The sequence below is a fragment of the Dendrobium catenatum genome, unplaced genomic scaffold, assembly GCF_001605985.2.
Source record: "Dendrobium catenatum unplaced genomic scaffold, ASM160598v2 fragScaff_scaffold_1125, whole genome shotgun sequence".
Lineage (NCBI taxonomy): Eukaryota > Viridiplantae > Streptophyta > Magnoliopsida > Asparagales > Orchidaceae > Dendrobium > Dendrobium catenatum.
The window spans coordinates 2,190,342-2,216,839 of record NW_021319587.1 but is presented as its reverse complement, the minus strand read 5'-3'; the positions used below and the strand labels follow the sequence as shown (position 1 = coordinate 2,216,839).

General features: G+C 36.2%; 1 protein-coding gene across 1 annotated transcript in view; it reads left to right on the top strand.

Moving 5' to 3' along the window:
• LOC110095567 overlaps positions 1–26,498 on the top strand; it is a 48,951-nt gene that overhangs the window by 8,107 nt on the left and 14,346 nt on the right. Inside the window, exon 2 of the mRNA XM_020821164.2 lies at positions 546–783. Within this exon, the coding sequence (XP_020676823.1) occupies positions 546–783 (238 nt within the window). The remainder of the gene's footprint in view (positions 1–545; positions 784–26,498) is intronic.

The window sequence follows — 26,498 nt, the reverse complement described above, 5'->3', positions numbered from 1 at the left end:
TTGAACTGAACAAACACCATATAAGCCTATCCAAGTTATATCTCCAAAATTTCCAATGCAGTTTTGGTGCTAAAGGATAACTATCAACCTGATAAGAGCACCTTAAACAATTAGTCAATTACTTTGTTATGCCCTTAACAACATATGCTCTTCTATGTTTCAACAATCTGAGTCGTTAAGGTTCTCACTTATTAATGGACAAGTTCAAATCATGAGTTGACTTGCCATTTCGAGTTTAGCTGGTGTATTTTTGTGGTTTAACCTAAATCAATGGTTGAAGCTGAATGATTTGCAAGAGAGGGTTGGGGTGCTTGCTTTGATCCTTCTCTCACGATCTCTCTCTCTCTATTCTCTCTCCCTGTCACTCTTCTCCTTGTACACAGATTATTATCATCTTTGCACATTAGGTTTTAGTATCCTACATTTTTGATATATGAATAAATAATTTCCTGAGTGATTTCTAAAGTTTTAATTTAGAAAAAAATAAGCAGCAATAGGTCCTTGGATGCACTGGTAATATCTGACTCTATTCAATATTTTTGCAGGTTGGGACAATCACACTGTTGGCTTTGACAGGATTGCTGGTCTTTACGCTTTTCTTTTTGGTGGCAACATTAAATGCAGTCGTTATATCCCTTCTGATGTCTCTGGCAGCAGCTGGTGGATTTTTAGCCCTTTTCTTTGTCTTCACAACGGCAATATATGTTGGAGCACTATCTGTTGCAGCGTTCTTTATTTCATCCATAGTTACATTAACAATCATTGGAGTCATTATAGCGACTGGTAAGCTTCAATACCTTTTTTTCTTTGTTATATGCACATGTTCGACATTTTGAAGAATATTTTTAAATGCCTTGGCTTTAGTGCCTATTATTTTGTTTAGTATAATTGAAATAATCTGAAATGAGGTTAAGCATTTGAGATTCAACTTTTCCACAGCCATGGAAATCTTGCACAATGTTACTGAAGACTTCTTTTATATTCTAAAATTTTTGTATTAAAGATGCTGATTTTGTTAGAAATCTTTGATTGTTGTTGCCCTTTGAAACATTTCAGTCAATGAGACGTATGTATAAGAAAGGTGAAACTTCTGCATGATTTTTATTTAACAATGGATATGATGATTGATTTAGTTTGACATTAAGGAGTAAACATAATTTCTAATTGTTGTGTCCTGGAATATTCGCGATGGTAGAAAAATATAAAGTTTAATGTCTTAACTTTGTACGAAGATCCAACATACAAACATATAAAAGAGAAGGGTGTAGCATTCATAAGAGACACCGGAATTTTTACGTGGAAACCCATACATAGAGAAAAAAACCATGGGGCTTGGCCCAGTATGAATGAGTCCACTAGTGTTTGCAGTCGATTACAAATGAGGCCCTTTCTTGGGGGGAAGGCGTTGGCTTGATCTAGCAAATATACTTCATATAGAGTGCATTACATGGTGGGAATTGGAAGAATCAGTATTGACATGTTTGTTTGGTTGGCGGGATCATAGTCGGCGGGCGACGGAGGTCGGAAAGGCCGTAGTCGGGTGACGGTGGTCGGAAGGACCATAGTAGGCGGGCTACGGAAGTCGGAAAGACCGTTGTCAGGAGACGAAGGTTAGAAGGATTGTAGTCGGCGGGCGACAGAGGTCAGAAGGACCATAGTTGGTGGACGACGGAGGTCAGAAGGACCGTTATGTGGTGACGGAGGTCGGAAGGACTGTAGTTGGCAGACAATGGAGGTCAGAAAAACTGTTATCTGGCGACGGAGGTCGGAAGGATCGTAGTTGGCATGCGACTATGCTCAGAAAGACTGTTGTCGACGATGAAGGTCATAAAGATTGTAGTAGGCGGACAACTGTGGTTAGAAAGACCGTAGTCGGGCGACGAAAGTCAAGAAGATCGTAGTCGGATGAAAATGGTCAGAAGGACTGTAGTTGGAAGATGAAGGAGGTCGAAAAGATCGTAGTCGGTGACGGTGGTGAGGAGGAAATCCGGTAGCAATTGGTGGCCCGATGTATGTCCGACGATAATTGGTGGCCGGGCGGAAGTCCGACAATGGCCGGGTGGTGGTCGAGGAGGAGCTTGGTGGAAATAGAGATCTCAGATTTCTTTTTCTCTCCTCTCTTCTTTTTCTTACTTCTCTCCCTCCTTCCTTCCCCCCTTTCAACAAAGAATGAGGGGTCTATTTATAGTTTTTTGGGAGTGGCATGACTAGTAAATAGGGAGGAGATCAAGGGCATTTTAGGAGTGTTTTGAATGGACGGCTAATATCAACTCCTTTGATCATAGATTGCTTATCGACTATTTTAGTGCCATAAAGATGTTAGAATTCAACGATCTTGGGCTCGTTGGATTTTGCTTGTCGAGCCGCTCGATTCGACTATAAGCATGTCACATTTGGAAACCGTCTGGTCATCCAATTTATACTTTGAACCTTTCAAATGAGCTTCGGGTCTTCAATTTGGTCACATTTGAGCTCAAATTGAGTAGAATTTGGTGTCGTTGGGTTTGTCTTTTCAAGACGCTCAATTCGACTATAAATTTGCTGAAATCGAAGTTCAGATGGTCTCATATTTAATTTTGGAACCTTTCAACTCAATTTTGCCTCCAAATTTGTACCCGCTCATTATTAATTTTTGATGATATATCACTAATAGAAGCTCAGCACATATTCAAAATTAGTTTTCTATTAAAAGTTTATATTCTGGTTATGAGTAAATTGAAGTTCGACGAGAATTTTACCTTCAAATTAAGAATATTATCAGATTTTTTATTTTTATTTTTTTATTTTAGGTTTAGACATGATTTTAGGCTCAGCTTCTGTATCAAATTACCGAGACATGGTAATGCAACTTCAAACTCTAATGCCACGGGAGTTGCAAGATGTCTTATGCTCTAGGGTTTCGCTAATGTAAATCTAGGACAAAGATGCAGAGAAGATTAAATTTACGGTCCACAAACTTTTAATAAGCGTTTAGATAAAAATCTAAGGTTTGTATCTTTGATGAAAATTTAAAAGCATGTAAAATTCACTTCAGATAACAAAGTTAAAGATAGTCCAAAAAGAGCAAGAAATTTTTGGTCAGATAAACCGTATGATGATTAAGATTCACACCACGATAAAAATGGCAAGCTTGTAGTAGATTTGATTGAATTTCTATCGCACATGTTAAATTGAATCACAAACTTGTTAATGAAAATTTTGGATGGAAGCCACCAAAGAAGACCCAAACCTTGCATCAATATATGGAGACAGCTTTACTTAAAAATTGTCAATTGTTGCACCACATCTAAGGAATTCATATTTAACAACACACAAAGTTTGAGATAAATTTTAATTTATTGTAAGAAATTTGATGATTTGTTTAAACTTTAACGCATGCATCGGGATCCCTATTTATAACCATAAAATAACTAAAAGTGGCAACTTCTCGAAATCCCTATATTCTGGCTAAAACTAGAAGTTCCGATTTCCTGCTAAAACAACTATTCCCGGTTTTAGCTGACTCAGAAGCAACAAATTCAATCCTATTACAGTGCATAATCATAATAGTAATAATAAAATCCTTGCTACAGCGTAGAACAATAATAGAAGGAAACTAGCATCCGGATCCAACCTAAAGAGATGCACGTGAAAAACATGGTAACATCCTTCCAAATCAGTGGTTAGACAAAAACATGACATGTGCGTGCACATGAAAAGCATGATAATATCCTTCCAAATTTGTGGTTGTACAGAAACAAAGTTTGGAAGCACATGGAAATTATGGAAGCACATGGAAAGAATGGCAGCATCTTTCTAAATCAACTGCTGAGTAGAAAATGGGGATTAGATGTGCTGAACAGTTAATTATAAACAACTCAACTAGATTTTGGTTTGTAGCAATAGTTAAGAAGAGTATCTACAACATCTCGAGGTCTTAAGTGGCCCAACCTGTGCTTAATATAAAAAAATGTTTAGTTTTTAGAGTTTGTGGGTCATAGTTTGTTTCACACAGGCATTTTTATTGGTTGTGGCAAACTTCAAACTGACTCAAACAAGGTGGAAGTCACCAAAATTTATTCATGTCATGCATTATTTTAGAGGTACGAAGCTTCATGGTTGCCTTCCAGTATGTGTAGAAGTTTATTCACTATTTCTTAGTGCTATCTGCCCCTTTACATGCCTCATAAGTACTAGTTGCTGTTGACTACTGATCAGCCTGATCGGTCCCACCTCACGCACGTTTGCTTCCCAAACGAAACAATTGGTTGCCGCCAAACGACACAACCGCTCCCTTTCATTTCCACAAAATTGCACGTAGGAGAAAGAACGACATCATTCGATCCTCACACACGAAATCTCCCATTGGCTATTCTCCCCCGATCTCCCTCAGTCACACGCGAGACCCAAGCTCCTAGGCCCTGACGCGCCTCCGTCCCGCTTGAGCCCACTCCCGTCCCACTCTCTCGTTACTCTCAATATCGCATGCAAGGAATGATTCACACCTCCATCCCGCACAGGGCCCTTGGCCCAACCGCAAACCTATGGCCCTGCCTCCGCTTACACTCGCGCCTCTGTCCGCACGCGACCCGTGATTGCAGGCCCCAAACAAGCACACCCGCGTCATGCTCCTACATCCGCTTGACGCCGAACCAAACCTCCTCTGCCTGTGTGACCTAGCCTGTCCCTTGTCCTATTATTATTATTATTGTTAAAATTCTTACTAACACTAATGTCGCCGTCTTCGTCGCTCACCATGCACAAATGTATAAATATCTTTCTCGTTTTCTTAACCAATAGGTATCAAAGACCCATCATTATATCTTTGATTCGACCTGGAGAAGAATGAGATATGAAGACCCTTACCATTGTATCTTTGATCCAGTCGGGAAGATTGAAAGGCAAGTGCCAACCTGACTCCTCTTACATTAGTGGTGGGATGTCGGGAGGTTGCCGAAATTTCAAATGACCAAAGATCCCCTATATAATTAATTTCAAATAAAGTTTTTTTATTTTAAATGATTTAAAAAAATTAATTGTATCATTTCAATTGATTATATATATATATATATATATATATATATAAAAGGAGGGGCAAACAGATTATTCTTGGCATTGAGCATGTGTGCCTCAAAAAAATTGAAGGATAAGTTGCAAACCGCTTTGAGGATATTTCTAGGGTAGTCCTTGAAAATATAACATAATGAGATATTCAATTCAAAGGAGATACAACTTCAAGAAAACCTACTTCTTGTCACGACCCGGCCCCGCTAGCCCGTTGAAAACGGGGCTGGAACAGTTGGTCGTACGGAATAGCATATAAAACATAGATCAAATTCATTATAGATTTAAACTCAGTACATAAATGTCATCCCATAATAAATGAAAGAGCCATTAAAAGACATCAAATTTAAATGTTATAAACTGATAAACTGTCTCATAACCACTGAAACTTTCAAACCCATCATCATAACATAAACTTTCACAATTACATAAACTTCAAACTCACGAACTATAAAGAAACAAACCCAAAGACTAAAACTTAAAATATATAATAGAACCTTTCTTCCTGAGGTCCCCTACGACGATACGTGTACGGTCGTCGTGCAGCCATCACTTCTCTCCTGAAAAACATTTACAACGAGGAATGAGCCAACGCTCAGCAGTTAATTCAAAGCTCAGTTAATTTCATAAGATGGAAAAATAAAACATTTGTAATTGAAATCATATAATACAATTTTGCAAGTCATAATCTTTAAACTTTTTAATTTTTCTTGCATTTTTCTTTCTTTAACATTTCATTCATTTCAGTCTTTCCTTTCACCTTTTTCATATGCAATGAAAATGCAAAATTGATTATGCTAAATGTATCACTCGTCCCGGAAGTATCCTTATTCATACTGATCAGGTACACAGTCAAATTTTTTTGGCCATTTCCTTTACCATGGCTCATATGAGCCTCTTTTACCAATGTTCGAAAGAGTTCCTTTACCATTTTTGGCACTTCCAGATCAACATGCAACTTGAAAATGTTATTGCTTTTAAATCTTTGAATCATCCTCAATTTTCTTTCATATTTATTTCATTTATTCTTATACCTTAATTGCTTTTCAATAATGCATGAAATAAAAGCATGAAACTGTAGGGTATACTTTAAATCATGAATATCAAAATATTTGACAGTAAATAAAATATTTGACAGTAAAATAAATACATGAAATTGCATTCTAAGCATAAAATTTTAAAGCACTTATAAATTTAACTGGGGTCTGAACACTTACCTCAAATCAAGTACGACACGTCGCTTCGACACAAGTCTTCCACTCCACCCTTAATGATCACAACCTAGGAATAAAATAAACATGTCATATAATTCCTAATTTTATTAAGGTTAATTCTAAGTCTAATGTTAAACCCGTTTGACTCCATTTAACTATTTCTTAAAATGCTTAATAGATTTTTAATTAAAATAATATAAATTTTCGGATTTAAATAATTACTTAAATTTCGGAAAGTCATAAGTCACAATTTTATCAATGTCTTGTTCTAAAATATTCCTAAACATATAATTAATAATTATTTTATGAATTTTCGGATTAAATAAATTGTGAAAATTACAAAACTGAAATTTTTCCTAAAAAATCAAATTTCATGCTTTAAAACATTCCTAACTTCTTTAAGAATAATTTTTTTGTAAAGAGATTTCTCATAATTCAAAAACTAAGAAAAACCCTAAATTTTTAATCTCCAAAATTCCCTTAAATCTCTTCATTTTCATTGCTAAAACATTCCTCTAATCCTCCCTTAAAGTTTTCGTAAAGAAATTGCGAAAGAAAATTGAAATTTGGAAAAAACCCTAGATTTTTCGATCTCAAATAACTTGAGATTTAGGAAGTTTGGTTCTAAAATAATTGTACCTGAGTGTTCCTCTCGTCGTCCTCTTCGATTTGACCTAAAATTTTTGCCGGAAGATCGTCTCCGGGAAGCCCTTGCGGAAGCCACACCTTCCGCCCGTCCGTGTTCGTTCCACTCGGTTCGTCCCTCACGCGTGAAATGAGGGGGGGAGAAGGGCCGGTTTGCTCTTAGGGAGAATAAGATTTGCTATTTACCTATTTGACCTCACTTAAGTGAAATTAGCCTTCTATTTACATATGGGGTAAAATCGGTATTATTAAACTTCGTTAAATTTTAATTCTAAATATAGGTAAAATTAGGTACAAGTTCTATATATCAATACGATCAGAATTTCGCAAGAAATTTTCTAAAATTATTTCCGTTGAATTCCGTTAACGTTGAAAATCTCACTTAAAGTTCGTCGCGGCACTTTAAAAAGCGTGCGATGTCTAAGGAGGTATTTCGGGTTTTACACTTCTAAGGCTTCCAAGAATCCGAATGTTTTAGAAAATTCAAAAGACAACATTGTTTACCTAACCAATGGAGAGAATGATGACTTCCTGATACAATCAAAACTCATACCTATAGCGACGAGAGTGGGGCAGTTGAAGGTGGTGAAATAACACGACATAGCCACAATGAGTGGTGGTAATGATTGAAGAGTTCAAAAGAATGGTGAAGGCAACAACATAGAGCATAATTCTAATGAAACTATGAATACTAAGCTGGGAGGAACAAACTGATCTAAGAACAGGTTCTAAGAAAAATAATAATCCCAAACATAGCTCTAATGGAATTATAGACAATGATAAAGTTTTAGCTAATAAGGACAAGAATTCTGCAAAATCTCAACCAGAACAATCAGATAATGTGAATAACTCTTAGGAAACTATTGGAGATGAGCAACAACCTGAAAGTGAGAAGAATTCCAGTCAAACAAGCAATGATGAACAACAACAATATGATGATGTGAAGAATTCCAAGCAACTGGAGAAATTTGATGATGATGATGCTAAGGTTAAGAAAGATCAAGAGATATGAAATGCTATGTCTGTGTTGACAAAAACTATGTGCTGGGAAATGGCTGCGAGAAAGTGAGATGCCCCAAACGAAGTGGGTATGGCAATCTATACAAAAATATCTAACAATACTTGCTATGAATCAAGAAAGCAAAACACCCCCCTACTGCCATGAATATGACGATCCAAATATAGTATGGATTATTTATTTGCAAGCATGTATTGACAAAATGCCTAGTAATCCTGTTATATGTGGTGTACATAGATATGATGATTGGTCATAAAGGTTGAAGAAAACTCATTGGATAAACAACTCACAAGCTGTTAATGAAAAGCCTGCCGCTGAGGATTTCCAAGAAGATTATAAGCATTGGAAAAAGATTGATAGCAGTTCATATATGAATATAATGGGATTCCGCATGTCCTCCGATCTTTTATGTCAAGCTCATAAATGCAAGATTTGAGAATGCTTCGTAGATTTGCTAAAAATGCTCAAACATCCTGATGATAGCCGTGTTGATAAAAAATCTCAACCGAAGGGGACCTTGCATTTCAAAATACCATGAACTCTAATGGAAATACAAATCTTTTAAAGTGATTACCAGAACGCCCTGATGATGATCATGTTGAATGTAAATCTCAACAGGAGGGTCAATTCTCAAAGCTTATTAAAATTTCAAAATTTAATATCTATCAAATACTAAACATTTAAATGAAAATTTAATTAAAAAAAATTTAAAACTAAAATACAACCACACTTCGTAATAATTTTATGAGGATGATGAATTGAAGAATAACTTTAGCTTACATAGAGCAGATGTCTTATGGAATGCATTATTACAATTCATTCTGATATGTCGGGGGGCCCACCTTGTGGGGTCTAGGGGTGTTAACGTTCACTATGTAAGGAGGAGAAATTAAGGGAGAAATAATTAGAAAGTTTATTTAAGGAAAATTGACTGATTGAATTTAAATTGGGGAGGAAATTAAGAAAGATTTATTTAAGAAAAGGGGGTTGATTTTAATTAAAATTTGGAAGGAATTAGGAAGATTTTTATTTAGGGAAAGGGGGCTGATTTGAATTAAGATTTGGGAGAGAATTATGAATGTTTTATTTAAGGAATGATGACTGATTTGAATTTAGATTTGGGAGAAAAATATGATAGTTTATTTAATGGTAATTATGTTGTTTTATTTTTATTATGTTATTTATGTTTTTTTGTAGTTTTCATGAGAGTTGTTCCTAGCGGTGTTTAGGGTTTGTGGGAGAGCTGATCTATCTGTCGAATAGTAGATTAGTGGTATCTTATATTATTGTTGAAATATTGACAAAAAATCAGCCCAAATCTTCAAATTCATACAATTTTCTACTTGTTATCTTGTTATTTTTACTTACAAAATGCATCAAATTGGTATCATAGAGAGATTTTTTGGAGATAAAGACAACAAACAAGGTGGATGTTTTGGAAGACGAAATGGAGCAATTCAAATCTAGGATGGAGAAGAAATTCTCAACACTTGAAGGAAGATTTTTAATCACGGAGAATCGGATAGAGAGGATTTTGGGGGTTGGAGGAGATGATGAAGAAGCTTATTGAGATGTAATCCAAAACTCCACCGGCGGTTCCGATTGCTAACCCTAATCATGATTTGACCAGGATTCCCTTGGCCGAATTTATAAGAGAAAAGGATCAGACGAGAAAAGTTCGAAGAGGAGAGTTTCTTCCATCAAGAGGGACTGCTTATGGCTCTGATGAGGGGTGGAGTAGGGTTTCCAGATGGGGGACATCAAGTATAGAATTTTATGGTGGAGGCGGTGGGGTGGCTGACCATTATGAGAGGCATGTAGGGCAAGGAGAGTGGGCGACTGAAGATGAAGTGGACTAGCTGGAGCAGAGTAGGCTCCTATAGGAACCCCTCAACTTCATTGGCATTGAAGACTCAAACGATGTCATTTCAGTGAGAGGCACCAAGGGACAAGAGTGAGGGAGATTGCCTCGGAGCCAACTTCAACTGCCTTAGGGAGGCATAGGTGCAAGATAAAAGAGTGTAGGGTTTGTACCTCTGATGGGATGAGAAGTATGCTTTCAGCCTTTGGTGCAAAGATCTCACACTCCAGGTCCTTATGGTTTGTGATAAGTGGATGTCGACATCGAAGGGTTAGATGAGAAAGTAGAAAAGGGAGGGGAGCACCGACACCTTGATGTAGCGGAAGTGTCCCTCAACTCAGTGGTGGGATTTACTCCAAATCACATCATGAAGGTGAGGGGACAGTGGTAGTCTTGGTGGATAGCGGAGCTACACACAACTTCATCTCAAATCTGGTCGTGAATCAGTTGGGTTTGGAGTTGAAGGATACAAGGAACTTTGTAATCATGATAGGGATGGGGAAGGTGAAAAGGAGTGGGAGGATTTGTAGGAGGTTGGTGTTGACACTTCAGGGCATACATATAGTGGAGGATTTTCTTCCCTTGAATTTGGGTAGCACTGATGTGATTTTTGGGATGAAGTGGTTATAGATGATCAGGGAGATGAAGGTGGACTAGAAATCTTTGACTATGAAGATTCAGGTGGAGGGGAAGAGGGTGGTGCTGTGAGTTGTCAGCCTATGCAAAACTATGGTTACAATGATACATGGAGTAGAGTTGGGTTACTTTGTGGAGCTACAGATCCTGAAGTAGTTGAGAGGATTCTTAAGTCTCATTGGATACTACCGGAAGTTTGCGTGAGTGTATGACACGATAGCATGGCAACTGATTGAGCAGTTGAAGATAATTTTAATTGAGGGGAAGTGACAACATGGGTCTACGGGCAGTTAAAGATTGACAAGACCAGCATGCCCGTTGGCACTTCTTGACATCATCATACCATTTATGGCGGAGACAGATGCATCATGATACAGACTTGGGGCAGTGCTCATGCAGGATCATCGACCCATTACTTACCTCAACAAGGTGCTCACGACCAAGGCGAGGCTCAAATTCGTATATGAGCGAGAGTTAATGGCGATGGTCTTAGCCACTCAGAAGTGGAGACCTCATTGGTTGGGGCGACACTTTATTGCCAAGACATATTAGAGGAGTCTGAAGTGTCTATTGGAATAGAGGATGGGGACTAAGGAGCATCAGAGGTGGTTATCCAAGTTACTTGGATATGATTGTGAGATCCAGTATCGCCCAGGACTGGAGAACAAGGTTGCAAATGCACTATCGAGGAAGATGGACAAGGCATAGCTGATAACTCTATCAGTACTTATGCACCAAGGGGAAATAAGAGCAAATGAGGTACTAATTAAGTGAAATGATCTATCGTAGTACGAAGCCACATGGGATTAGGGGTGTAAACGAGTCGAGTCGAGCTTGAGTCAGGAGGTGTTCGAGCTTGACTCGCAAGTCAAACACCAAGTTCGAACTTGAGCTCGAGTCAAGCTTAAATGTCGAGCTCTAACTCGACTCGGGTTATAGAAACGAGCTCGTCGAGCAGCTCGATTTTGATTTCCCGCCCACCCGGTTTCGCCATTTCCCGCCTGATTTCTTGGCCAGCGAGCTAGCCACATTGCAGACGCTTTAGAGCACTCGTCCCGCACGGCTCTCAGTTCGTTTCTTTTTCCTTGGATACAAGAAAGATCTCTTGTGTTTTTGATAGCAACTTTCTTGGGAATATATTAAAATATTTAATGTCTTTGTTTTGGGGAACTTTTCTCTTGTAGATGCAACTTTATTTTTTTTAAACTGAATACAACCATCTATTTTTTAAGATTTAAATGTAATAAAAAATAATAAATACTTAATTTAAAAAAAATTAAAAATTATTCGAGCCTCATCAAGTTTGAATTCGACTTGTGAGTTCGATAAGCTCGGCTCGCGAGCCGGATCCATATGAGATGATTAGGAGACAATTTTCATCTTTCCTTCTTGAGGACATGGTGCTTTTATTTTGCAGGGGGTATTGATACGCTAGGGGGCACCAAGAGGAGTTAATATTCACTATGTAAGGAGGAGAATTTATGGGAGAAATAATTAAGAAAGTTTATTTAAGGAAAGATGGTTGATTAAATTTAGATTGGGGAGGAAATTAGGAAAGATTTATTTAAAGAAATGGTGCTAATCATTTGAATTCATATTTGGGAGGGAATTAGGAGGTTTTATTTAGGGAAAGAGGGCCGATTTGAATTCAGATTTGGGAGGGAATTATGAAAGTTTTATTTAATGAAAGAGGACTGATTTGAATTCAAATTTTGGAGGGAAATATGATTGTTTATTTAAGGTTTGTTGTTCTAAACTATATAATTAGGGTTTTCTCTGATGCCGTAATTCTCAATCGGATAATAGCACAAGCACACTCACAGTTACTAAACGAGCAGTTAACACAAAGAAGATGAACAATAAATATACAATACGGACAATATAAAAAAATATTAAAACAAGAACCTAGTCAAAGGACATGAAATTCTCTCTCTCTCTCTCTCTCTCTCTATATATATATATATATATATATATGTTGTAGGTGGCAAAGCCAACCATTAACAACTAAAAAAATTATAAATGAAAAATAAAAAGATATTTAAATAAAAAGTACAGAAATTAAATTACAGGAATTAAAGTACAGAAATTAAATTGCAGAAATTAAAACACATAAATTAAATTGCAGAAATTAAAAAGTAGGTGGCTTAGCCGACCATGAAAATAAAAGAAAATTAACTGAAAAGAAAATTGTAAAAAGAAAAAGTAAATAAGCAGCGAAAAATAAATAAAATATAAGAAATAAACAAAGGTTAGTTGTCAAACAACCTCTAAGGGTCTGCTCTTCAGAGTTCTATGTAAGCAGTCTTTGGAGTTCGAAGAGAATATTTCTTATGATTTGATTTTTTTTAAAATGATTGTGATATCAACCCGAAGTAAGGATACTTCTTCGTGCTTTCTTATGAAATTAAGATTTTTTATTATGGAGTTCTTTTACCCTTTAAATTTATAGTCTGAAATCTTATGATATCATTTCAGTACTTTGTAAAACCTCACCCAAGCAGTTGACCTGAAAATAACAAAGTTATTTTATAACTTTCCCTCAAACCGTCTCTCTTGCCTTAAACAGGAATCAAATTGGGCATTGACTGAACCGATCTGTTGGTAGACTGAAAATAATATCTTTTAGACAAAGATTCTCCAAGATAGAAAGATAATTCTTTCAAGGCTCAAGAAAAAAAAGTAAAGGCAGAAGTATAAGAACATATGGATGAAAATGAAGATAGATTTAAGATAAAAGGTTTACAAACCTTGAGAAGTTTTTCTTCTCTACTCCAAGACTTAGACTCTATTAGTACTAGACAATTATTTATAAGAGGAGAAGATTTCTCTATTCTTTCTCTCTCTTTCCCTTCTTATCCAAACTTCTCTATTTCTCTCCTCTCCTTTATATCTCACAAACATACATTCATACGATATTTATAGATGATCTCTCATGATTACATTATCATGTTAACTTAACTCCATGATAAAACACACCAAATCATGGTTACAAGGACATTAATTATAAATAGTGCCAAATATTAACTAGTACTAAAAGAAGACTTTTATACCACCTTTTACTTTTTGCTTCATTTAACACTTGATGATGGAGATTCTCATATTGAGTAAATGTTGGGTATGCCATAATCTTCTAGATGTATTTCATAGGTATGAATAATAGTAGTACTATTCATCTGCATAATATTGTGGGGGCCCACCATACCAAATTTTCATCTTCTAGAGCTTTACCTATAGAGTTAGAAAATGCGTACCTTAGTAATACCATGCATGATCTTCATCGTTTGGCAAGTCAAAAATTTCTTCAATGCTTTCAATTTGCTGATTTAGTTTCATCAGTTTATATGTTTCAACAAGGTCCACATTCTTGATTTTGTAATCAAAAGTATAGAAGTAATTTTTTGCCAAAGGAGTGTCCAAATAGAATTTTTCAGTGGGAGACTCCAACTAACTTGTATATGCAATTATCTTTTTCAGGATCCAAAACCAATTTGTACTTTGCACAATTGCTCTCCAATGATTTACTTGGGTTGTTAGAGAGATATCTAGTTTTAGATCCTAGAATTTTTCTCAAATATAGCAAGAAAAAAATTCATAGTCATTAATTCTTTCGATGGTTTCTATCTTGTAAATATGTCTGCTTGGTTCAGTTCTGTCTTCAATCCATTCAGGTGGAGAGGAATTTATTTTTATTTGAATAACTCTTATAGATAGTGGTAGCACATACTTTATTATCTTTTGAAGTTTTAGACTAAAGTATTCAATTCTTCTATCAGTTGCAATATAGACAGAACTTAAAAATCCTTAAGTTAACAAAAGTTGAGAAGATATTTTAAGGTATCTGTAAACAAAATCCTCATATACATCAAACACAATGTAAACTATGTAACTATCATATTTTACCTGACATGGACTTCCGTCATAAGGATTGTGGGAATATTACATTTTGCTGTTTCTTTTGTACATGATTGAGAGATATTATGGTGTATTTTCTTAGTTGTAGCAATTCCATTGATTTGAAAATATCATTGAGCTAATAGTCCTAGAAATTCATGGATTACTGCTAATTGTGCAAAGTTAGTTTGATATACCATTTCATATATTTGTTTATATTCTCTCATCAGGTAGTATCTTTATTCTTTCGGCAATCTTCATATTACTTGCGGAGCTGAATTCTTTTTATGAATATACTTATTCTAATTCTTTTGCCTCAATCAACATTTGATCTTCTATTGCTCTTGTTTCAAATGGATATTCTCCATTCGTTTCTCCTTCATTTCTCCTTCATTTCTTCTTAGAACCCTAAAACCATCCTAACATATTAGTGAAGAAGAAATATAGTAATTTGATCATACTTTTTCTCTTATTACCTTTTATGCTTACTGAAGGTCTTTAAATCCTTTCCAAAAAGGTTTCTTTGATGCTTTTATTTGTTTTAATGCTTCAATCCAGCTAGCATATATTCCTGGATTAGGTAGAGAAAAGACACCATAACAAATATATTTATTTTGATGGTCCTCTTTGGATTCCGATAGAAAGTAGTTTATCAATGCACTGATGATCAACTTGTTTTGTCCTAAAAATGCAATATGGCTTCTTGTTTCAAATATTATTAATGATATCTTTTTGTCTTTCATCTAATCATTTTTCATTTCAGTCTGATAAGAGTTTTCTTTTTCTATTTTTTTCAGTTTGGCTTTGTTCTCCATCCTTTCAAAGATATTCATCAGGTCAAATTCATCATTTGAATAATGGATTGATTCACCAGATGGAATTAAATTCATGTTTCAGATATTCATCATCAAAGATTTCACTCGACTCATTTACACTATAGAATCAATTCTTTATTCTGCTGATGAATTTGACCTGATGAATATCTTTGACAGGATGAAGAACTTATTAGATTGAAATGAAAAAATGGTTAGATAAAAGATAAAAAGATATCATTGATAATATATGGAACATGAAGACAGATATTGCTTTCCTAGAATAAAAGAAGTTGTGCATTTATAAACTACTTTATATTGGAATCGAAGGAGAACCACCAAAGTAAATATATTTGTTATGATGTCTTTTCTCTACCTAATCCATGAATATATGGTAGCTGGATTGAAGCATTAAAATAAATCAAAGCATCAAAGAAACATATTTGGAAATGATTTGAAAACCTTCAGTAAGCACAAAAGAAAATAAGAGAAAAAGTAGGACCAAATTACTATATTTTTTGTTCACTAATATGCTATGATGTTTATAAAATTCTAAGAAGAAATGAAGGAGAAACAAATGGAGAATATTCATTTGAAACAAGAGCAATAGAAGAGCAAATGCTGATTGAGACAAAAAAATTAAAACAAGCATATTCAGAAAAAGAATTCAGATTCTTAAGTAATATGAAGATTGCCGAAAGAATAAGGATACTACCTGATTAGATAAGAGAAATAATATATGAAATGGTATATCATACTAACTTTGCAGAATTAGCAGTAATCCATGAGTTTCTAGGACTATTAGCTCAAGGATATTTTCAAATCAATGGAATTGCTAAATATACCACAATCTCTCTCAACCATGTATAAAAGAAATAACAAAATATAATATTCCCAACAATCCTTATGATGGATGTTCATGCCAGATAAAATATGATATTTACATAGCTTACATTGTGCTTAAAATATCTCCTCAACTTTTGTTGACTTATGGATTCTTAAGTTATGTCTGAATTGCAACTGATAGAAGAATACACTTCTTTAGTCTAAAACTTCAAAAGATAATAAAGCATGTGCTACCACTGTCTACAAGAGCTATTCAAATAAAAATAGATTCCTCTCCACCTGAATGGATTGAAGACAAAACTGAACCAAGCAGACATATTTACAAGATCAGAACCATCGAAAGCAATAATGACTATGGGCTTTTTACTTGCTAGATTTGGAAAAAATTATGGGATTTAAAATAAGATATATCTCTGACAACCCAAGTAAATCATTGGAGAGCAATAATGCAAAGTACAGATTGATTTTGGATTCCTGGAAAAGATAATTGCATATACAAGTTAGTTGGAGAGTTTCCCACTGAAAAATTCTATTTGGACACTCCTTTGGCAGAAAATTACTTCTATACTTTTTATTACAAAATCAAGAATGTGGACCTTGTTGAAATATATAAACCGATGGAACTAAATCAACTAATTGAATTCATTGAAATTTGAAAAAATTTTTGACTTGCCAAAAGATGAACATCATACATGGTATTACTAAGGTACACATTTTTTTTAACTATACAAGTAAAGCTTTAGAAGACGAAAATTTGGAAGTATGATGGGCCCCACAACACTATGCAGATGAATAGTAATACTACTATTCATACGTACGAAATACATCTAGAAGATTATGACATACCCAACATCTACCAATATGAAGAATCTCCATCATCAAGTGTTAAATGAAATAGAAAGTGAAAGGTGGCACAAAAGTCTTCTTTTAGTACTAGTTGTTACTATTTGGCATTATTTGTAATTATTGTCATTTTAACCATGGTTTGGTGTGTTTTCCCATCGAGTTAAGTTTGTCATGATAATGTAATAATGGGAGATCCTCTATAAATATCCCATGAATGTGTGTTTGTGAGATATAGAGGAGAGAAGAGAGAAATAGATAAGTTAGAAAAGTTAGGAAGGGAAAGAGAGAGAAAAAAGGGAGAAAGAAGAGAGAAATTTTCTCTTCTTATAAATAGTTGTCTAGTCCTAATAGAGTCCAAATCTTGGAGTAGAAAAGGAAAACTTCTCAAGGTTTGTAAACCTTGTATTTTAAATCTATCTTCGTTTTCATCCATATCTTCTTAGTCCGTTGCCTTTACTTTTTCTTTTTCTTGAGCTTTGAAAGAATTATCTTTCTATCTTAGAGAATCTTTGTTTAAAAGATATTATTTTCAGTCTACTAACAGATCGGTTCAGTCAATGCCCAATTTGATTCCCGTTTAAGGCAAGAGAGGCCGTTTGAGGGAAAGTTTTAAAATAACTTTGTTATTTTCGGGTCAACTGGTTGGGCGAGGTTTTACAAAGTGCTGAAATGATATTGTAAGATTTCAGACTATAAATCTAAAGGGTAAAAGAACTCTAGAATATAATCTTAATTTCATAAGAAAGCACGAAGAAGTATCCTTACTTCGAGTTGATATCGCAACCATCTTAAAAAAATTCAAATCATGAGAAATATTCTCTTTGAACTCTAAAGACTGTAATTTTTTTATATTATCCATACTATATATTTACTGTTCTTCTTACTTGTGTTAACTGCTCGTTTAGTAAATGTGAGTGTGCTTGTGTTATTATCCGGTTGAGGGTTCCAACATCAGAGAAAACCCCAATTATATAGTTTGGAACAGCAAACTATAATCCCCTGTGCCCTCCGACCGGATAGGTTTACTGCAAAAAAGGCACCGCTATATTACGATCACAGTCAAAGTTCGTATGTTCACTAATGGTTAAATGCCTATTGAGCAATAAATTATAAGGTGAACTCTATAAGATATAAAGCTCTTTATTAAGTAAGGTTGACTTAAATTCATCACTTTAGACAAATATCCACCGTAGGTCTACAAGGTATTCTTGGATGAAGTAACCCATAGTTGCCGATAAGGTTCTTTTTGTCAGGGTGGGTCGACTACCTCCTTTAATTCAGTAGACTTGAGACATGACAATTCAGGTTGATGGAACCATGAGATTTTGTTTGGGCCCGTTATCATACCCCATTTCCGCTTTAAGTATATAGTGATAAATTTAAGTCATAAAATCCAATATTCAAAACTAAAATCAAATCTTAAAATTGTTGCTATTATACGTTAGGTTATTATTGCGACCTATTTAATGACTAGTCTTAATTGAAAGTTCTCACTCATTATTGGGTGGGGTAATTAATCATAGATGCTTGCGCATATGGGAAATCAAAACTCAGATCATAAAGTTTTTGCAAAATGAGGGAGAAATATCTGTGATTAGGGTATTATCTAAAACCTAATCTTCCCAACTTGCAATACCCATTTGAGTTGGAAATAAATGCTTGCATATGCTATAGATGTAGTTTTCGTCCACGATAGTTAACCAGTGGCTTATCATTTGAAGATGCTATACGGAGCATGCCAGGATTATTCCATCAATGACTAGGAATTTGTTGCCTTACATCACGTGATAAAGCACAAAAGACATTATCAGCTTAGAACAGGCGATAATTTTGCATACAAATCAATAATTATTAAAATACCTTTTGACGCAATCCAACTTGTAATAAGACTGTCATATGGAGTGTGGTATCTCTACAGTAATTCAACTTGATGATCATGTACAAGAAAGGTGTGCAAAATAAGATGGCCAATTTGTGATCTCAATAGATTATAAGTGCAGCCACAGCCTTGTTCGTGTTTATACAAGTGCTAATGATGCACGACATGGAGTTTTGTGCACTATATGCAGAAGATCTAGACTTCCAGGAGGAATAGGAGGTGGTTGAAGAGCTGGATAATAGTTAGAAGGTCATTATTGACCCTCTAATATGCTTGAATAGCTTCCATAAGTGGTTTCTTGGGCCTGACAACGAATTTGGGACCCCCATATTCAGCTTGCATTAGGGCTAGACTAGAACAAAAAATTTCAGGCCATGATAAAGCCTGATAATATAAACCTACATATGTGGGAAAGGACTTCTGTACTACACAATTATGTAAATCTCGGAATTAAGAGTGGCGGGATGTTTCAATGTGGGGAAAAACTATCCAAAATCTAAAACACTACGTCTACTGGCCAAAGATGCACATGTATGTGCAAAAAATCATGATGCAATGCTTTCTTTGTTGCACATCAGAGCCTTTCAATAGGAAAATGTGAATTGCCTTTACCATTGCCTAACTACACATGGGAGTTCATCTATGTGAATTTGGAGATTTCATTTAGTACAAAAGAGGATGGAAATACTGAAGATTTGGAGTTCCATTAAGCAACATGATTTGTGGAAGATATCCAAAAGATTCACAAGGAATTTGTTGAAAGTCTAGAGTGTTCACTAGAAATATAGAACTATAAAATCTTGTCATGACAAATACAAGACTAATTGCACACTCTAAGAAGGATGTTTGGTTAGTTGGACTTGGGGAATGATAAATTGAAAGGTGGAAGTCAAAGGATCGTCTCAATTTGTTAAAAACCATTTGAAATAGTGAAAATGACCAAAATGGTCCCTTAATTCTTTGTAAGGGACCAAAATAGTCCCTTCAAAATGAGACTTTTTTAGTCCTGCCATCTAATGGTAGAGTTGATGGTGTTAAGTATGAGAAAAATTTAGTCTTTTTTAATTAAAATATTTAATAAATGTAATTTTTTAGAGATTATAATTTTTGTAAAAAAAATTATTAAACATTTCTTAAATAAAAAATTATACATAATTTTAGTTTTAATAATTATACATAATTTTTTACCCCTTCTCCACTTTTTGTTGCTCTTCGACTTCACCTCCTTCGCGTGATGGGTAGAGTTTTGAATGACTAGCTAAATAACTTCTTCGCCTCCTTCAAGGGCACCCTTCTTGTTGGATCCGAAATCACACTTCGTCGTTTGTCCGTTCGATCGGAAGTAACGACAATGATGGGAGCTTACTCGTTGTGAAGGTAGTTATCTTTCTGCCGTTCGAGTAATTCTTCAGCCAAATTGACTGCGATCGGAAGTAACGACGATGACGGGAGCTTGATCGTTGCAAAGGTAGCTATCTTTCTTCTGTTCATGAGCTTCTTCGGCCAAATCAACTGCGATCGGAAGTAACGACGACAACGGGAGCTTACTCGTTGCGAAGGTAGCCTTCTTTCTTTTGTTTGTGCGCTTCTTCGGCCAAATCGATTGCGAGCGACGACAAAAGGAGCTTGCTCGTTGCGAAGGTAGCCATCTTTCTTCCGTTCACGCGCTTCTTCGGCCAAATTTACTTCGATCAGAAGATATGAATGACAAGAGTTTGCTCGTTGCGAAGGTAGCCATCTTTCTTCCGTTCGTGCACTTCTTCTTTGCTTGTTCCGATAATACGCTCCTGTTTCAAAATAGTCCCTTTTGGAGGAGTTGATGGACCAAATTGGTACCTTTGGTACTTCACAAATAGTTGAGGGACCATTTTGGTCCTTTTCTTATTTGAAATGTTATAGAAAATTTATCACGAACTATTCCAGATATTTTTAGTTAGAATTGTCTTATTATATGCTGATTTACTTAGTTACCAATGCAGAAAATTTGAAGCTATTAGAGCCCTTTTTACTTGAAGATGAGGAAGATATAAGAGGATTCCTTCATTTGAAGATCTTAACATCAACCTTGAAGTTTCATTACAAGAGTACCTCATTATGGATATGAAGATCGGCTTGAAACGAGAAAGATTAAAGCCTTAAAAACACATGCTCTAAGATAAGATAAGTGTTATTATAAATGTTGCATTTTAGAACATTTGTGCAGGTAGAGTGAGGATTTATTATTTTAGTATTGTTTTAAGATTCAACACACACAAATAAGAGAGTAGTAAGAGATGCTAGAGTTTTATGTGGAAAACTTGAAAAAAAGAAAAATCACTGGGTTTGACCCATTTGAAATAATTCTATTATTGTTTTTCATCGGTTACAAATGCCACCCTTAATGTGGCAAAACATTTTACGTGGTGGAAGTTGGAAGATCCCTGTGGCATGGGAGCTATCGTTAAAAGATTATTTGCTGTTTATTTGGCCACCAAAAAGTCTAATAAAACTTCCGGTGCTGATGCCAGGAGTTAGAGTTGGTGTTGATGCTATTCATGATCTTAGAGATATTGTTTTGCATTGAATTTATTGGCATCAATAGGTGATAGTTAGCTAGCGTTGTTTTTAGTAAGGCGACAATAGTTAGAGTATTGCAGGTCAAAGGACTGTAGACGGTTGAAGGAGATTCGAGGAATGTTGTTAGGTGATGTTGGTCAGAAGGATCATAGTCGGGCAGCAAAAGTCGGAGAACACAGTCAAGTAATAGTTATCAGAGGGCTGTAGTTGGAGGTTTGTAGTTGGGCAATAGAGGTCAGATGACTATTGTCGAGCGATGATGGTTGTAGGATCAAGTCGGACAATGGTGGTTGGAGGACTATAGTCAAGTGATGAAAGTTGATTGATTATAGTTGAGAGACAATGGTTATAGTATACTTGGGGATGGTGGTTGGAGGATCGTAGTTAGACAATTGTGATTTGATGATGCGGTTGGGTAGTGTTCCAACAGTGGAAATTGGGTGGTGTTTCAATGTTGGCTGGTAGTTTAATGGTAGCAGTTGGATGGTGGTTTGACAACGGAGAACGGGCAATATTCTAATAGTGATAGTCGGGCAATATTTCAATGATTATAGTTAAGCGGTGGTCTGATGGTAGCGATAGGGAAGTGTTCTAATGATGGCAGTTAGACGGTGGTTTCATGACGGTGATCGAACAATATTTTGCTGACAACAATAAAATGGTGTTTTAACAATGGAGATTGAGCAGTGTTGGTTGATTAGAGTTCTAACGAAAGTGATCGGGCAGTGGTTTGATGGCGCTGTTAGGTGATGCACTGACGGTCGCGGTTGGGTAGTGTTCGAATGGCAACGGTCGAGCAGTGATCCGATAATGACGATTTAACGGTGGTTCGATGGTTATGGTTGGATGGTGGTGCTCAGATGGAGCTCTTAGATTCTTATAACCACAGAGCTCTCTTGGATCACAAACCAAGGTCTTCCTATCTTATATTGAGACTGGGGCATGATTATAGATTTTTGAAAGTGCATGCTCCATAAATAAAATGAAAGTTCGAATCACTACATCAAATGACCTATATTAATTCCCTTTATCATAGATAATTTTTACAACAGTGATGGTGGTGCTCTGTATCAATTTGATATGCCTTAAGGTAAAAACAACAAGAGAAAACGACAAGAACAATAATAAGTTAAGAAAACAAAGGATGATTTTTGTATTGATGCTCCAATATGTAAGTAAGATACAATGATCTACACATAAGAGAGGTAGATCATCTCTCTCGCTAAACCTAGATGCCGCTAGGAAACCCTAAATAATAGCAAGATTCTATCATACAATAAAAACATCTAAATGACAAGTGGAATTAGTGGAAATTAAGAAAAGAGATGCAATAAAAGTTCGCCGGAGAGAGGCGGCGCCGGCGGGAGAGGCGGGAAGGGAGGCCGAGCGTGCGGGAGCCCGTTTTGTTCGCGAACAGAGGCTGTGAGAGGGAATTTTTCGGGAATACCTGGAATCGAACGGGATGAAGGGAAAAAATGCTTCATTTTAAGTAGGTGGGACCGGGTTGATGAGGTGTACGCCTCACCTATAATTGCGCAATTGCGCCTTTGAGGCGCGCCTTAGACTTGGTGAGGCGTACGCCTCAGACCTGGTGATGCGTACGCCTTTGCCAAGAGGAAAATTGCATAAGCCTCGAGGCGTATTTGGGGCAAATTGCTTGTTGCGCAATTTTAAACAGAGATTTAAAATAAGAAATCCATTTCCTAATTAATCCCCTCCTAACTTAAATAATTAGATCTTTGTTGGACCCCATCAAATCAGTCGCTAGGGTTGTTGCCTCTGCCTCCATATCAGAAACCCCCTCCTAGCATGGACAAGTAGGAATATCACTTTCATCCCATTTACAACTTCTTCTAGTTTCCTAGAAAAAACTTGTGTTTTGGGATCACTTGCTACCTCCTTAGTAAGGTAATCCTTTATTGTTGCAAAGAGTGTCTCATATTTTGGGATTGATCGACTACAATCATATGACATTCACCCTTGTACTTTGACAGATTAAAAATGGACTCATGATTAGACTTTTCCTTGGACTTGGAATAAAAAGGCTCCAACATGCCTATTCGCAATGAGTGCTCCAACTTGTCTTACTGGCTTGCTATGAAGATTTTGACGCATGTTTTTATATCATCTGCAAGTGTCCAAATGTATTGGTTCACCAAGAGTGTCATGATGTGATGGGTTTCTGGTTGGTTTACTCACTTTGAATCAATGATACTCATGCATAATCTCTTTCCACTTTGCATGAATGAGCAATGACACTGGGTGCAAAATAGCCTATCTTCATGCCGAGTTCATGTTATTTTTACTTCTTGCGCATGTTGGAGGAGGGTTTAGTGATGGCCTCATGCTGTTGACTGAACTTAATTTGATCGAGGAAGCATCCAACATTGCTAATGACATGTAACTTTATCTTCCTTGTATCATCAACCTCCACTTTCTTCTTAGATTTGTGCTTGAATTTGTAGTCAAGCTCTATATGATAGTCTTGCAACATAGCCTCTATTGAGACTTCATTCTCATCGCTATGGGGTCCCCTACTTTTCACTGGTGAGTTAAAGTTTTGCAGTAAACCTAGTTGTGTCTCCTCTCACTTTGCTACGTTATTTTTGATTAAAGCATCAAGCTTTGCCAAAGTTAATCACTCGTGCAATATGTGTGCATCATTGCATAGAGAACATTTTAGTGGTTACTGCTCTCCCTTGCGATCCCTGTCACTCATAACTACGTTCCCCTTGTTGATTGGGGTTGATGATTTGTCAACATTATGGTATTCAAACTTATCATATCCCTCACCATTTTGTGTTTCCTTGGCCTTATAGTCTATCCTGTATCTTGGCTTGAACTCAATCAAGCCTTCGTCATTGTCATGGCATTCTCTTACAAACCCCTTCACTTGATGGGGAATTTTTTTATCCTGAACGAATTTTAACTATTTGTGATTGAATATGGCAATCAATTTGGATTCATGCCGGGTAGGTCTACTATGGAAGCTATACATTTATTGAGAGGTTTGATGGAGAAATATAGAGAGAATATGGAGGATCTACATATGATATTTATTGATTTAGAGAAAGCATATGATAAAGTTCCAAGGGAAGTGTTATGGAGAGTTCTTGAAAGAAAGGAGTTAATAATGCTTATATTCAAATCATTAAAGATATGTATGCAAGAGCTATTACTTTTGTTCAAACACAAGGTGGTTTGACCAAGTATTTTCCTATTTTAGTTGGATTACATCAAATATCAACCTTAAGCCCATATCTTTTTGCTTTAGTCATGGATGTTCTCACTAGACATTTACAAGAGATTCCTTAGTGCATGTTTTTTGCTGAAGATATTCTTCTTGTTGATAAGACTAGAGAGGGAGTTGAAGGTAACTTGAATTATGGAGGTCAACCTTAGAGTCTAAAGGTTTTTGCTTTAGTAGATCTAAAATTGAATATATGGAGTGTAATTTTAGTAGTAATAGACCTAGTGAAGGGATTGTAACTTTCGGCGATCAAGTCATTAATAAGAGTACACGTTTTAGATATCTTGGATCTATTGTTCCGAGTGATGGTGAAATAGATGGGGATATTATCAATAGAATTCAAGTTGGATGGTTGAAGTGGAGGAATTCTTCGGGCTTGTTGTGTGATAGAAAAGCCCCCTCTCAAACTTAAGGGAAAATTCTAGAAGATGGTGGTGAGACCTGTAATACTTTATGGTGCTAAATGTTGGCCATTAAAAGAGAAGCATAATACTAAATTAAGTGATATAGGACTATGTATGATTTAAATGATTGTAATAAGAATTTGCACTCTTTTGAGTAAGAGCAATAAGAATTAAAATGTTAGCCCCTTAACGATATTAGAAAACAAAAGAGGGGTGATTCCGCTTAGGCCAAATCACAAGCTAATAGTTAAGATCACCAATACAATTAAAATTTCAACATAAGCAAATTTAGGGGATTTTCAATAGCATCCCTTTGCTGCCCTTGTAGATTTCCCTTGAGAGAAAGAAGTTTCTCTCAAGAATCCAAGAAGGGGAAAGGGTGGCCGACCAAGGTAGGGGACTTGGGGAGATTGTGGTTCAGATTTTAGAGGTAATATGGGTAGAGAAAAGCCGGCTAGGTTAGAGGAGGTGGAGGAAAAAGGGGTTTAGATTTTAAGGAGGGAAGATGGAGGGAAAACTGAGAAATTGTTTCCCTAGTTAACCCTTTAAGTTTGGAAAGGTTTTAAAGGTAAATTGGAGAGAGAGAGAGGGGGTGGGTAAGAGAGAGGGAGAGGTTTGAAATCTTTCCCAAGTAAGAGGCTTAACTTTGGAAAGCATTTATGGGATGGGGACATAGGGGGGCCAGTGGCATAGAGAGAGAGGGAGGAGCATGGGGAAAGAAATCAAGCTTTTTTGATTTGGAATATTAAATTAGGAATGAGGGATCTCATTCCAATTTAATAAAAATTTCAAATAGGATTGATTTTGCAAACTTTCCTAAAATAGAACATATTTTTGGTAATAAATATAAATTCAAATAGATTTGAATCATGAATTTTTTTATATTTCCTAAAATATAAAGACCCAATTAGGAAGGGCTTTAATTGTAAGCATTGACGGGGGAAATCCTAAGGGGGGACGACAGCTAGGGTTGGATGGGCCGCCGGTTTTTGGTGTGGGGGAAGTGGTCGGTTGGGAGATGGGGAGGTTGGGGTGTTAGCCAAAAGGAAAGGGGTGTAGGCCTGGCCTGCATTGGGCCGTGTGGTGGAAGGGAAGGGAGGGAGGAGGAGAAGAGAGAATAGGGAAGAAAATAACCACGAACCCGGACGCTTCCAAGGTTGGTGGGTGATCCGATTCCCTCTCCAAGGGATATCTCTCCAAAGACTTTCAAGCTTTCACAAGAACTCAATGTGCAGTAATTTGATTATAATTCATTCATTCATTCCAAAAGAAACATAAGGGGGCTATATATAGCCTCATACAATGAAAGGGAAAATAAAAGACGACATATCCCCTAGAGCTTACATATGACAAAACCCTTAAGGGTACAATAGGAAATGCTACTTAAACCAAAACATAAAGAAAATAAATAAACCAAATACATATGAAGACTCAAAAATAGATTGGTCCAATCATGGCCGTAGATCGTCGGCCACATCTCTGATATATTTTCCATGATATGATGCCCCCATCTTTAAGTGTTGCAGAGATGAGGATGTTCAGGTGGATGAGTGGCTTTACTCCTAGAAAGAGGATACAAAATGAGCATATACGTGAA